Source organism: Panthera uncia, assembly GCF_023721935.1.
Source record: "Panthera uncia isolate 11264 chromosome C1 unlocalized genomic scaffold, Puncia_PCG_1.0 HiC_scaffold_3, whole genome shotgun sequence".
Classification (NCBI taxonomy): domain Eukaryota; kingdom Metazoa; phylum Chordata; class Mammalia; order Carnivora; family Felidae; genus Panthera; species Panthera uncia.
Window position 1 is genome coordinate 3,774,230 of NW_026057584.1, and position 15,027 is coordinate 3,789,256.

Below are 15,027 nucleotides of genomic sequence, written 5' to 3' on the forward strand. Positions count from 1 at the left end.
ATAATTTCATTACAAGGGCACTAACCATGTAAGAACTTACAAAGGAAACATTTTACCCGCATCTCCTAAGAAAAGTTTAAATTAACAGTAAGTTGTTTCAGAACCCAAGTGAATTTGCATGTTCATGCCTTAATGTGTCCACATAGAATTTTTGAACGTAAAACAGGCAGTAATAACGTTAAGGTAGTAAACTGATCCAGTAACTCTCAGACTTCTCATTATCCACCCTTTGCTGTTTCCCCCCAAAGGGTGACTTGGTTGAACATATTTTAAAAAATGCACACAGACTACGATAATTATGAACGTCCCATTTTAAATCTTGGTTAATAAAAAAAACATATATTACTGACTCTCAGACTTCTCGTTTGCCGAGCTATCCACTGTTAGGATCCCGAAGGACAGGATCCCAGCTCCGAGAGGAGGAACCTAACCTTGTACTCTGTCCATCTGTTCTCCTATTCATTCAAGCTGGATAAGCCTTGCTGTGCTCATGGCATTGGAGCTTTGGGGTTGAGGGAGGGCACAAGGGTGAGTGAGACATAGACCCTGCCCTCTGGTTGGCAAATATGTGATTGCCATTGGGCTATTTTAAATATCAAAAAATTGGGCGTCTGGGTGGCTCAGTAGGTTAAGCACCCGACTTCGGCTCGGGTCATGATCGCACAGTCCGTGAGTTCGAGCCCCGCGTCGGGCTCTGTGCCTACAGCTTGGAGCCTGGAGCCTGCTTCAGATTCTCTGTCTCCTTCTCTCTCTGTCCCTCCCCCGCTCGCACTGTGTCTCTCTCGAAAATAAAAACATAAAAAAATTAAAAAATAAATAAATATCAAAAAATTACCACCCTGGTGGATACTTTCTCCACACCCTTGATATTTCAGATGAAGGAATGGGGCACAGAGAGGTGAATTACTGGTCTGAGGTCACAGTGCTAATAGTCGAGCGAAATCAGAATTTCTGGGTGCCCCTGCCCACGGTGATGCACGCCCGTCAGCAGGTGTCCGGGACCAGGAATATCCAGGGAGTAAAAGTCGTTAGAGAATATTCTAGAGCGTCATGTGAAGAAAGGCACTTCCTCCCATTGACCCGTCTTCCGTGGAGTAGCATATTATCACAAGTTTAGTTGGCAGAGGGGTAATTGTTACTTTAAAAAAAATCTGGAAAGAAAAAGGAGAGGAGAAAAGTAAGACAAACATGTAAAGTCCTGCCAAACCCTTTCCCAAAGGCAAATTATTAATCTTTTGGAGGGGTCTGGCTGCGTCTAGCATAGCATAATCCCTGCCGTCCTCCTGAATTCGAAGACTCAGGAAATAACCGGGAAACATTTGCGGGTTAACAGCGGCCAGGGGAAAGCACAGTAGGAAATGGTTCGGTAACATTTCCCCAGTGTGTGCTGTACATTTAGTTTTCATGGACCCAGAGCATCGAGAGTTGGCCGCTGGACGGAAGAGCCCCCCGGGTGAGTTTAATTTGAAAATTAAAAATCGAACAACAGCTGGAGATGACTCAGGTCTCAAGGGAAGCCATTCCAGGAAACTGGTTTTTCTCTTCTGGAATCTTCATCAGTTGATTCAGCAGCCCGGGGCCAGCCGCCAGAGCAAGCGCCAGCTCAGCTGAGGCCCACAGATTGCCCAATGTGTCCCTGGGGGACTCTGTGTTTCTCGTGGGGGCAGCAGGATCCCCATCACTGGTCCCGCCCAGGGAAACAGAGGAGAGGAAATAGTCTCCGAACCTTGTCTGTCAGAGCATCGGCAGTTAGCCTTATTTTACGCCTAAGATAAGTGAGCCTGGAGAGATCAGCTGATCATTACTGATAGAGAGGAAAGGAAGTAGGAGTTTTCCAGGCTCTTACACTAAATCTGGTGTTGAGGATGTCCTATCAGACGTCTCAGCTTAAGGTTTTAAAAAGTCTATTCTAAGTGACTTTCTCTTCTAGACTTGATCGTGAGCCAGAGTAGAAAACAAACAATGTTGAACTTTTCCTTTCAATCTGAGAGCGCTTTAGCCACTTCGAATAACCCAGCAACGGAACGCCATGGGTTTGGAGAGGCCAGTAGCCCTAAAAGTCCGTGGCCAAGAAAGGAAGAGGCGGATGGAACCCGGCACCACGCTTCACGGGGCTGGAATGAGATGGGTGTTTGTGCAATTTCTTCTGAAGCAATTTCTAAGGCATTCTCTTCCTTAATGTTAAATCCAACCTAGTCTCTGCTCAGCGTTTATAATTAGCAGTATAAATGGAGAAGTCTCGTCTGGCTGCCTTCTATGTTTGCATGGTGGTGCCTAGCTCTCCCATCTACAGCAGATGTAGAACCTTCTGCTTCACGGTTATTGCCTTGGACCCTAGGAATATGTCTTCAAATACATTTCCAAGTATCTGGCACTTAATCTGAAGGATCTTCAAGCTGCCTTTATGGGGGGAAGGGCGCGAACCCTGACGGCACTCAGCACATGCTTGCACGTGACCTCCATGAGGGAGGAGGCTGCTTGCAAGGGGATGTCCAAACCCCCTCCCGCTTCCTTTCTTGCTCTGTTTAGAATTCTTTAAATATTTTTTCAAGTTTATTTTTGAGAGACAGAGAACGAGTGGGGGAGGGGCAGAGAGAGAGGGAGACACAGAGTCTGAAGCAGGCTCCAGGCTCCGAGCTGTCAGCACAGAGCCTGACACGGGCCTCGAACCCTCGAACCATGAGATCGTGACCTGGAGCCGAAGCTGGTCGCCCAGCCGACTGAGCCACCCAGGCGCCCCTGTCTTGCTCTGTTTAAACACAGGAGCTGCGGAACGGGTGTCGTTTTACTTGATTTTGCCAGGAGGGGCCAAACATCAAAGATCTTGGGTTGGCTCTTCAGCGTCTGGCAAGGACACTGTGGGTGGCAGTGAGGCCAGGCCAAAACACATAATCAGAAGAGTTAAAATTTTGCTATCACAGGAAACATGTTCAGAGCCTGGGTCAACCAGATAATTGTTTGCAGACGTGGATGCGTGGCTGATAATTCTCTTCTCTGGTGCATTTTCATAGAATGGAAAGAAGAGGTTCAAGAGGTTGTAAAATAAACAGTGAAAAAAAACCACCTCCTGAGTTAGAGGGGCCTTCTTAGCGTTCTCCAAATCGCTTGAGGATCCCCCAAAGCTCTTTCAAATGGCAGGCATATAGTAAATTCTATCCTCTTCCTTCTCTGGGAACCTAATGAATCCTTTCAGTTTTCTCCCTGGGGACAAAGGATGGGGACTCCTTTCCCAGGATTCAGGCAAGAAGGGAAGGGGAGTAAGGGAAAGAGAGAGAACCAGTGTGGCAGCCAGCTCAAGGTCCCTGGGGTTTCCTGAAGTGTGAGTCACAGCAGATAGGACGCACTCCCGCCCCCGTGTCCTACACTGCTGTAGCTCCCCTGTGAAACGGGACACCAGGAGTTAACAGAAGTCCTAGGACTCGGTAGGAGCACCAGCCTGATTTTAAAAAGCGGTAGTCAGAGAGGACGGGATAAATGCCCTCAAAATGGAGCCTCTGGAACTCTGGAAGTATTTAAGCCTTTGTTTCAAAATGATTTCCTTGTGTGCATGTGTGTGTCTCTTTCTTAAAAAAGCTTTCCAGACATGGAAAATGAAACAGCTTTTGAGTAGACTTAATGAAAACTAATTTCATGGGGTTGCTAAATAGCTCGGGAGAGTCTTTGGAGTATGACCGAATACGACTGCAAGTTGGAGGGCCGGGGAAAGCAATCTTTGTAATAAGAGCTATCTTTTTAAGTTTCAAACGGGCAGCTACACAAAGGAAAAAGGCACCTGGAATCCTTTTCAGAATGAGGCGGAGTGAAAAAAGGAATTACTAATGCCCAATGGAAAGATGAGAGTGAAAACTTAATGAAATTCTGTTATTGAATCTGTTGCCCTTTGGACACAGACTCTGTGACCCAAAGGAGCACCTCACTCCACCCAACCCAAGGGGCTCAAGCAGCCGGTTGGGACTTTTTTTCAATTTAAAAGAATGGCGACAGTCAAATGGATTCTGTCGACACAGAATCTGTCACCAGAGAAGTCTATTTTTGACCCCAAAGGGATGGGGAGTTTCCTTGAGATCTGGGCCGGGCCTGGCTCAGTCTCTCCGGGTTTCCTGGGGTCCTTTCCATGGGCTTTGCGAATGTGGACTTTGGTTAGGATTCTGGGTCTGTCTTGTCGTATCCATGTGGCTACTTGGGCACATCGCTTTGCCTCGCCTGGTTTTAGTTTCCCAGCTATAAAATGGGGTCAGGGTAGGGGGGAAGCAGCCACTGGGCCATTGGGAGGAGGGCGTGAAATCCTACCGTGAGACAGACTCACAGTAAACCTTACTTGTGCTCTCTTGTCTCCATTTCCTGGGGGGGTGGGGAGAGGCTGGCGCAGAGGAGGGTGGGTAATGAGGGCGTGGCTGCCTCCTTCCCCCTCGTTGAAATGAGCAAGCTCGGTGATCACCGGGGGGGGAGATGACGTTTGATGTCTTTCAAAAACTTCAGTTTTAAAAATTGGGACTCCGTGGCATGATAAATAGAATAGATTTAATTGCAAACGAAAATATTAACGAATATTCAACAGCTGGGCCAGGAACACTTGAGCCACGAGACTGGCTCCCAAGCGTGATGGCAAGAAAAAGTTTTCCCACCTGGGAATTCAGCTCAGCCAAGCCACGTGAGCTCATCGGTCACGAGCGGAGCTTGGATAACTCCTTATCGTGGCACAAGCATCGTCTCCAGAGTGGGAAGACCTTTTCCCTTCTGCCCTCGCTGCCCTCCTCTCCCCACCCTTCCTTTCCCTTCCCTTCCCTTCCCTTCCCTTCTCTTCCGTAACTGGGCACATTTTGGAAAAGAGAACTCCTATGCTCTGTACTTTGTGTGTCAATTGGGTAACACTTTGTTTAGGGGGCTTCTTACCCTTAAAGATTAATATCTTGGAAATAAACATTTTTACATGTCACTTTCAACCAACTTAAAATTCCTTTTCCTTAGAGAACGGGTGAAGTAAGTAATGATTCCGGAAGATATTACAGATTTCATCTCATTTCCATTTATATGTTACGAGCTTTATCAAAGATGAGAAAATTATATTTTAGAATTTCTCAGTAGAGGGCCCACTCAGTGTTTACCATATGAGAGGACTGGTGGATTCCAAGAAGTCAGATGTGAGGCCCTGTGAGATACAGAGATGGTTAAAATGCCATTAGCAAACTGCTGACCACACAACACATCCCATGGGTCCAGGTTGCCTGCAGGGGCCTGTGGCTCGCCCGTCCAGCACCCAGCAGTGGGTGGGCAGATCTTTGTCTCACGTCCTGTTTTTCTCGGCATCCATTACACAGTCTAGTGCTTTCCAACGAGGCCCTGTGATATTCTCTCGCTCTAATTCTTGAACAGAAGTACTCCTTAGAATGTTGCGTCTTGTGCATGGATCAAATCTTTCAAACCATTGAGCTGGACTCCCCAGAAGATTTGCATCAAAATTTTTTGTGGAAACGGTACTGCTTACACTTTAGCGGGGGGGAGGTAGAATGGATGCTTTTAGAGCCGCACGCGAATGTGGATCCTACATGTACACAGATAGGGTTTTGTACACATTTATGGGAGGTTGACAGACCCGTGGATCCCATATTTAAAAAAAAGTTCTCGACCAATTGTAATATTACAGGTTTTTTTTTTTTTTTGAAAGGACTTTATATTTTTGGAAAGAATCCAGTAAAATTTAAATAGTGTGGACAATTTTCCTACAAAACAGTTTTCTAGTAGGATGCTTACTGCCTATCGGAAAATCCGGTGTTTGCTGTAATCAGAGGACTCACGAATAGCATGTGTACAATGTACTTTTACATTGTTCTAAAGCGTGCATTCTCAATTTATTGAGAACACACATACACAAATGACAGACATTGCGTTTACTTCCTCCCCCTGCCCCCAAAACTCAGGAATAGGCCCAGCAGAGTGTGGGGGAGGGAAAGTATGGCTGGATGGAAAGATCTGGAAGATTCCCAGGGTGGAGCATGGGCTTGAGGGATCTCTAGAGTGCGGAGGTGGTGATGCTGGGGCTGTGTTAGAGGGTCATCCTCAGTAGAGAAAACAGACCGACCAGCCAAGCAGTGCCTGTGGGGACTGTCCTGAGCACCAGCCAGGACTCAACTAGGACTTGGGGACATCGTGGAACCAAAGCACTGGGCACTGGGGACTGCCCTTCTCGGTTGTATCGATCCGTGTCTAACGTGTGTTCACTGTTTGAAGCCAAGGTGGTTGGGCTGTGCCTTTGAAATGTTGCCATTCTCACCACTCGCTGTCACCTTCTTGTAAGAGAGAAAGATGTCCTCTTGATGACTGGCTTTCCGATCATCGTTAGAACATGTCCTTGGCAGCGTTGATACATTTCCAAGAGAAAGCTGGATCGACCGGTGGTTCTATTTTAGCTGCCGAGAATGTCTTCAGGCTCTCAGAATTGGAATCACAGGGTGGTCTCGTCACAGGTGATACTTTTTGTGGACTTTCCTTGGAAATGCAAAGGCACAGTGGATCTTGGAATCTCCTCTCTTGTTTATGGTTTTACCTTTCTCGAGTCCTCCAACTTTTGGCAGGCTGGCCTAGGGCCCACGCTCTGTGTCTTGCTGTTTGTTCCTCCCAGCTGGGCCACAAGATTTGGACTCCAGCTTCTCCCTCTGGGCCTGACCCCTGGCAGGCACGACCATGGGCCTGAGCTCTGGTTTTCTTTGTGCCCCCTGCACCCATGTGCTTAGGTGGCAGACTGCATAAGGGGCTGTCTCTTTGTTCTCCTTGGCCCTCGATGCTGTCTCGCTGAGCAGTTCAGCCGGACATTGGTCCTCTGCCAAGGCCACGTCACTAATCAGTCAGACTTCCCTCTGGTATCGTGAGTTGTGTTGTTCTGTACGACAGCATTGGCAATACCAGACCATCCTTAACGTTGGCTTCATTAGCAATGTGGGGAAGGCGCAGCTCCTGCCTTGCACAGCGGACAGCTGTGAAGAGAATCTCTGGGCCCATGGAGTGCCTAGGGGCAAGAGGAAGGTCACGCTAGAAAGGTCAAGCAGGTGCCAAAGCTTAGGGCTTAGGTGGAGCTGATTTCATAGCTCAGCTGGGACTTAGGGCAGAGATGATTTTCGCACCAGGTCTCAGTGTTACATCAGATTTTTTTTTTTTTTAAGTTTAGAGAGAGACAGAGTGTAAGCTGGGGAGAGGAGTAGAGGGAGAGAGAGAACGCCAAGCAGGCTCCATGCTTAGCACAGAGCCGGATGTGGGGCTCAATCCCACGAACTGTGAGATCATGCCCTGGGCCGAAACAGGAGTCAGATGCTTAACCGAATGAGCCAGCCAGGAGCCCCTGTTACCTGTTTCTAATAGTTGGCTGTGTCCCGTAAGTGGAGTCTCGCGGTATGTGTCTTTTTGGAACTGGCTCATTTCATTTATCCTAGCGTCCTCAGGGTTCATCCATGTTGTAGGGATATGATAGGATTCCCTTCTTTTTAAAGGCTGCATGAGATTTCATTGTATGCGTACATCGTCTTTATCCGTATCCATTCAGCCATCGATGGGCATTCATGTTGTTTCCACCGCTTGGCTATTGTGACTCGTGCTGCAGTGAATTGGGGTGTTGATGTATTTCTTTGCAATCCTGTTTCATTTATTTTGGCTATATGCCCAGAAGTGAGATTGCTAGGTTATACAGTAATTCTGTTTTTGATTTTTTGAGGAACCTCCATGTATTTTTCTCTAGTGGCTGCATTGTTTTACATTCCCACCAACAGGGCACAAAGGTTCCAATTTTTCTGCCTCCTCATCGATAATTATTGTTTACTATTTTTTTTTCATAGCCGTCATTCTAATGGGTGTGAGGTGATAGCTCATTGTGGTTTTGATTTATTTGCATTTCTCTGATGATTAATGATGTTGAGTATCTTTTCATATGCTTAACGGCCATTTGTGTATCTTCTTTGGAGAAATGTCTGCTCAAGCCCTTTTCCCATTTTTATTTATTTTTATTTTATTTATTTATTTTTATTTATTCTTTTGAGAGAGAGAGTGGGGGAGGGGCAGAGGGAGAGACGGATTCTTAAGCAGGTTCCATGCTCAGTGCAGATCCTGACGCGGGGCTGGATCCCACGACCCTGGGATTGTGGCCTTAGCCGAAATCAAGAGTCAAGACGCTCAACCCGCAGAGCCACCGAGGCGCCCCTGGCCCTCCTCCCATTTTTAAGTCAGATTATTTTGTTGTTGTTGAGTTGTGGGAGTTCTTTATATATTCTGGATTTGAACCCTCATCAGATACATGGTTTGTGAATATTTTCTCCCATTCTGCAGGTTGCCCCTTTCACTCTGTTGGTGGTTTCCTCTGCCGCACAGAAGTTTTATACATTTGCTCCAATCCCATTTGTCTGTTCTTGCTTTTGTAGCCTGTGCTGTTGGTGTCATATCCAAGAAATCATTGCCAAATCCACCATCATGTGGACTTTTCTATTTTCTTCTAGGAGTTTTATAGTTTCAGGTCTTACATTTCGATCTCTGACCCCATTTTGAGTTCCCTTTTGTGAGTATTATAAGGGAAGCGTCTAATTTTGTTCTTTTGCATGTGGAGATGCACTTTTCACAGCACCATTTGTTGAAGAGACTATTCTCTCTTACTGTGTCACCTGAACACCCTTATGAAGGATCATTTAGCCATATAAGTGAGGTGAGGGACACTTCTGGCATCTCTGTTTTATTCTATCGACCTACATGCCTGTCTTTATTCTATTACCATATTGTCGTGATTACCGTAGCTTTGTAATACGTTTTGAAATCAGGAAACGTGACACCTCCAGCTATATTTTTCTTTCTTAGTTTCTCAAGATCACTGTGGCTCTCTGGCTCTTTTGAACTTCCAAATGATTTTAGGATGTTTCCCCCCAGATTTCTACAAAAAAGGCCATTGGAATTTTGACAGAGGAGGGTGCCTTCTGGTTTGGGGTGAGGAGAGGGTTTTGTTTGCGGGGCAAAGATCTGCCCATCTGAACGTGAGTGTGGCTGGTTGGAAGTCACGCTTGCGGCCACCAGCTGGTGCGTGGGGATGGGAGACCATGCCACCAGGTGGTCCGCCCTCAGGTCTGGCTTCACAGGCTTGTTAATTCAATGGCCCTGGGCTTCTTTCATTCTGAGATTGGTGGTTGGCACACAGCAGGATTTTGCTGGGAAAAAAGTGCTAAACGGGAACAAGGGCGGGGCGCCTGGGTGGCTCAGTCGGTTAAGCGTCGACTTCAGCTCAGGTCATGATCTCACAGTCCGTGAGTTTGAGCCCCGTGTCGGGCTCTGTGCCGACAGCTCAGCACATGCTCTGTCTCTGTCTCAAAAATAAATAAAAACATTAAAAAAAATAAAAAAAAAAGCAACAGGAACGAGGGCAAGATTTGCAGTGGTCCCAGAGGCCATGGCCGTGTTGGCACATGCTCTGATTTGGGCAAAGCCCATTCTCTCCATGAACTGAAGATTTCCTGGGGGATTCTTTCAGACACGATCTACAGTTAAGCTGGGTGTCGCAGACCCACCACTTTCTGCGGCCACAAATACCTTTACCCTTGACTCTCTCTCTCTCTCCCTCTCTCTTTCTCTGCCATTTTCTGGTGACATGCTGTTGTGGCCTGTCTCAGTCTGAGAGGAACGAAGGTTTAATTACCCATTTTGTTTGGTTTTGTTTTAGGTACAACCAAAGGAGTACAATCACGGGATTCAAAGATTTTCACTGACTGTGTAGTCAACACTCCTTTTCGTAGAAGGGCTAAATCCTTGGTGCGTTGGTTTGTAATCTGAGCACCAGAACTGATCATTTTGCCTCCACCCTCTTTTCTTGTTTAGGTTCCCACTTGGTGCTTAGACACGTTCAAAATGAGGAAACATCGACATTTGCCCTTGGTGGCCACCTTTTGCCTCTTTCTCTCAGGCTTTTCTCTTACCCGTGCCCAACAGCAGCAAGCAGGTAAGATCCAGAAACACTTCTTACTTTTATTCAGAGGAAGGTGCTCTCTGATGTTTTGATCTTAGACCTCGTGAGCTTGAGCCAGAACTTAGATGTGACGTAGGGGATGGTGGGGCCCTTTGTCTCAGGATGTTCGTTCAACGCACAGACTTCTCCAGATGCTCTGTATCCAGTGAGAGATGGCCTACTTTTACTAACCCTTGGGTTGATATCTTGGAGTTGGTTCGCAAGTGGTTTGTTTTCACACTGGGTATGAGCGAACATTTGTGTCACAGACATTTCACCAAAATGAAGGGCTTTTCCGCACTCCTGGCCCTGGTTTGATCTCACGGCACCTAAAACCAGGACGAGACAATTATTGAGAGTAAGCATTATTTTCCTTGAAAACAAAACACCCAGATCACCCTCTTTGTATAATTCTGGATACAAAAAGACAGTTTTCATCTAGAATCAAGTCTGGAAAAAAAACATTTCCCCAAATGATGGAAAAAAAAAAAAAAAGATCCAAATGAACCCTCTTAAGAATTTGCTTGCAGAGTTTTGGAAAACTTAGAAATGCTTCACGCACTATGAGTTTGGAGGGATGGCCTTGAGTCTCTCTCTCCTTTGCCTGGAGAGTTGGGTCTTGGGCGGGGATTCTCCCACTGGACGCGGTGGTCCTTAGATGGTGGGAGGTGAATGCCACCTCAAGGAAAGGGGAGCATTGCTTGGGGCATCAGGGCAGCCTGAGGTAAGTAGAGTCTGGGAGCTGGCTGTGTGCAGCCAGCCTGGCCCACAGCCGCAGAAGGGCCCTCCTCGGGCACCCCCAGCCTGGCGCCCTGAGCTTCCTGCTCCCACTGTCTTTGAGAAAGATAAATAATATCCCACATCTGCAAAGACTCTTCTGGCCCTGAAAAATATATAGTGACTAGTTAGGGTGCCTTTCTTCATGCCAAAAAGTCTGGGAACAATGAGACCTTTCCTTTCTCTCCAGTTATGGAAGTCTTCACGTAGGGAAGACATACTTGCCATGTGTATTTTTCTGGCAAAGTACGCCAAGCATCGGACGCTAGTTAACGTAAAGCGGCCATTTTCACTGTTCCTTCTTCTCGAGGCCCCGTTTCAGACCAAAAATGAAGAAGGAATTTTTAAAATGGCGGTTGGTTATCTCTGATGGCGTAGCCTGGTCTCATCAGGTGGGTGTCGGGGCTCAAACTGTCACAGAGAATCACGCTTGAGTTAAAAGACACGCCAGGGAATGTTTTCTCCCCCATTCTGGAGCCTTCTACTGGTTCATGGATGGGGTTCATTGCATATGGAAGTTGGGCCAAGGGTTGCTGACCAACAGCTGTCCCTGTGCCCAGGTCCCTGCCCCTCAGGTAAAGTCCTCCCGCCTGCCCGTAGTGCAAGCGAGGTGCGGGCCACTCAGCTAACAGCACAGCGTAAGCCGAGTTAGGTTAGGAAGGCTTTGCGCCGATAGGAAGTAATTGCCGAACAGGAGAAAAATCTAAACCAATGTCTTTTTTTAAAGATGTCAAAAATGGTGCCGCTGCCGATATAATATTTCTAGTGGATTCCTCTTGGAGCATTGGAAAGGAACATTTCCAACTTGTTCGAGAGTTTCTATATGATGTTATAAAATCTTTAGCTGTGGGAGAAAATGATTTCCATTTTGCTCTGGTCCAGTTCAACGGCAACCCACATACCGAGTTCCTGTTAAATACGTACCGTACTAATCAAGAAGTCCTCTCCCACATTTCCAACATGTCTTATATTGGGGGAAGCAATCAGACTGGAAAAGGATTAGAATACGTAATGCAGAATCACCTCACTGAGGCTGCTGGAAGCCGGGCCAGTGACGGAGTCCCTCAGGTTATTGTAGTGTTGACCAGTGGACACTCGGACGACGGCCTTGCTCTGCCTTCAGCGGAACTTAAGTCTGCTGATGTTAACGTGTTTGCAATTGGAGTTGAGGATTCAGATGAAGGAGCGTTAAGAGAAATAGCGAGCGAACCGCTCAATATGCATGTGTTCAACCTAGAGAATTTTACCTCACTTCACGACATAGTAGGAAGCTTAGTGTCCTGTGTGCAGTCATCCGTGGCTCCAGAAGGGGCTGGAGGCACAGAGACCCTTAAAGACATCACAGGTAATGGCACCATTGCCAAGCTGCTGCCTGCCTCGCTGTTCTTTGGAGATAAGCTTGGCAACTGCTGGCATTAAAGCGACACTGTGGCTAAAAGGTGGGGGGGGGGGGGGGGCGGGACCGGGAAGAGATGGCTGTTCACAGGTGTAAAAACAAAGGTTTGACCACGCTGTGTCGCCTTCTTCTAAGGTAGCACTTTCCCCTGCCTCCAGGAGGGTGTTTTCCGAAACAATTAAATTTTATTTTATTTAAAAAAGTGCTTTTTTTTTAAGTTGACTTGTTTTGAGAGAGAGAGAGAGAGAGAGAGAGACAAATCGAGCAGGGGAAGGGCAGAGAGAGAAGGAGAGAGGGAGAGAGAGAATCCCAAGCAGGCTCTGCACTGTCCACCCAGAGTCCGATGTGGGGCTTGAACTCAACGACTGTGAGATCATGACCTGAGTCGAAACCAAGAGTCGGACGGACGCTTAATTGACTGAGCCACCCAGGCACCCGGAAACAGTTAGATTTTAACTCTAAAAAACCCCATTCTCATATTATGACCCCACGGGAGGGACTTCTGTGATCCTTAGCCAAGGAAGCTTCAGCGTGGCCAGGCGGGCAGCTCACAAAATCCCTCGCATCTGTTACTGGGACAGAGAACCCGTGTCCTGGAGAGAGAGCACCGTGTTGTGAACGCACGGCAGGGCTTGCAAAGAGAGAGTGATGGAGGGGCAGGAGGATCTTCTTGGGAAGGAAATCCAGAATGGTGGCAAGTGAGTTCCTGCAGCAGCCCACGAGGGGGTCCTGCCCAGTGGGGAGGAGGGGGACGAGCCCACGGGGGCCGGGAAGGGGAGGAGTCCTAGAGACCGCTGGTCATGGGACCTGGGGGACGCTGCCACCACAGCGTATGGAGGGAGACCAAGGGCACATCATGGGGGTGCAGTAGTTTTGCGAGATGCTCACAGGGTGGCCCTCACGTGCGTAGGGCACGGTGGACAGGGGGCCGCTGGGGACCTGGGAGGCCGGTGCTCGGGAAGGTTAGCCACATAGACGTTAAAGTCTCTGGAGAGGAGCACAGGTGTGCCGTGTGGCTGCAGGCTGAGCGGGATATAAGGGAAACCCAAGGAAGGTTGCAGGTCCCTTCAGTGCGCTTAGCTGGGGAGGCGGGTGATTGTCTGAATGCAAGGGGGTGGAGGGGACAGGCAGCCTCCGCACCGGCCCCAGGAGGAGATCACAGGAGCGGGATTCACAGCCCGCTTTTCTCCTACGCTTTCAAAAGTGGTTGCCCCCCAGAGGGCTCAAAAACAGGAGGCGGGAGGCAGGGTGACATGTTGGATGGGGCAGGGAGAAGCAAGACTGGGGATTTTGAGACATAAATTGGCCAATCTAACTTTTTAGTGTCTATTTATTTTTGAGAGACAGAGAGCAAGAGCTGGGGAGGGGCGGAGAGAGAGGGAGACACGGAACCCGAAGTGGGCTCCAGGCTCCGAGCTGTCAGCACAGAGCCCGACGTGGGGTTTGAACCCACGGACCACGCGATCATGACCTGTGCCGAAGTGGGACGCTTAACCGACTGAGCCCCCCAGGCGCCCCTAAATTGGTCAATCTAAAGGGCCACACGGGAGGGGCTTGTGGAAAGACAGAAGGGGCACATGGAGTCTGGAGAAAGGGAGGGCTTTCTGGACTGCAATCAGGATAACGGGGGAATTGTAGGTAAACGGTATGGACGTCAGGTTTTTGTAACAGATTCAGAAAGCAGGGGTTAGGGAACAATATGACTAGAGGTCAGGAGAAGGAACCAGTCGTCCTGGGCAGGCAGAGCTTGGGTGGGAGAAGGGTTTCAGAACTAACCACCCACAAGGCGTGTCGGGAGGCTGTTCATAACATGGTCTGCCCAGTGGTTGCCCATGATTTCAACTCTGACAGCGGTGGGAATGCTAATGTCCTGCCAGAGGCTCTGCTTCTGACAGAGGAGCGGGTGACAGTCTGGATTCTGCCCGTTTAACCCCAAAAAGCGTTCTGTGCTACAAGTGACATGCCTCACCCGTGTTTCATGATACATGTGTTGATCCTGCCAGATTATAGGAGAAGAAGGTGGGACCCCCCTCCCCACCCCCAGAGCATCCCAAACCAAAATCTCCGGGGAACAAGGGGATGCTGTGAGGCTGCCTATACTGACTTTTCACCGATCATCACATTTCTGAATATAGGGATGATAAGTGATCCATGTCAGAAGGGTGAAGGGGTCCGTGGAGACACAAGACATCTTTTCTTTATTGCTGTTTTGGCCAAGTGAGGGAAAAGAGCGGACGAGTTTGCTTTTATGTTTAAATGAACAATCGTATTCTTCCATGAATGCTAAATGAGCCTTTCAACATGGTACGTTTCCACACAGATGAAAAAAAACCTTTGTTTTTATGCCAAGAAAGCATCTCTGTCTTCTAGTGTCCAAGCCACTAGCAGCTCCGTGGTGGAAAATTAATCCGTTTATGTTGTCTTTTCTGATTAACTTCACTCTGCAATTCCTCCAGTATCACCTACCATTGCATGTTCCGCAGCATAAACGTAAAATAATAATAATCCTCTGCTTCCAGAGGGCATTCTAGAGATTGCTAGTGAGTTAGGGCCATTTCTTCCCATTACCTGTCCACTGGGTAACTCTTCCCCATAGAGTGTTCTTGACCGTAATCTATGGTGTGTATAAAACGTTAATGGTCCCCCCTGTTCTAAATGAACTCTACTCACATAATCAGTCTCTGAAGGTGGTGTTCTTTAAAAATCTCTTTGTCATCCTTTTATAAATGCACATCACTAAAATGCAAGAGCTGTGCTCTGAAGTGAAAGCCCAAAGTGGTCTGTATTCGGTGAGGATTTCAGTGTGAGCCTTCTCTTCTTTGCAAAAGATGAACATTTAAAGCACTCACGGAATCGATCTACAGTTTTGTGTTTGCAGAGGAAACACACA

At 47.8% G+C, this 15,027-nt stretch overlaps 1 protein-coding gene across 4 annotated transcripts in view; it reads left to right on the plus strand.

Moving 5' to 3' along the window:
* The window catches only part of COL6A3 (collagen type VI alpha 3 chain), an 80,567-nt gene that overhangs the window by 4,419 nt on the left and 61,121 nt on the right, over positions 1 to 15,027 (plus strand). For 3 of the 4 annotated variants that reach the window (XM_049614613.1, XM_049614614.1, XM_049614616.1), the window contains exon 2: positions 9,838 to 9,958. In XM_049614613.1, the coding sequence (XP_049470570.1) occupies positions 9,868 to 9,958 (91 nt within the window). In that variant the 5' untranslated portion in view covers positions 9,838 to 9,867. Of the gene's footprint in view, positions 1 to 9,837; positions 9,959 to 11,468; positions 12,087 to 15,027 lie in introns of all 4 variants that reach the window. The other variant, XM_049614617.1, reaches the window with a different exon arrangement.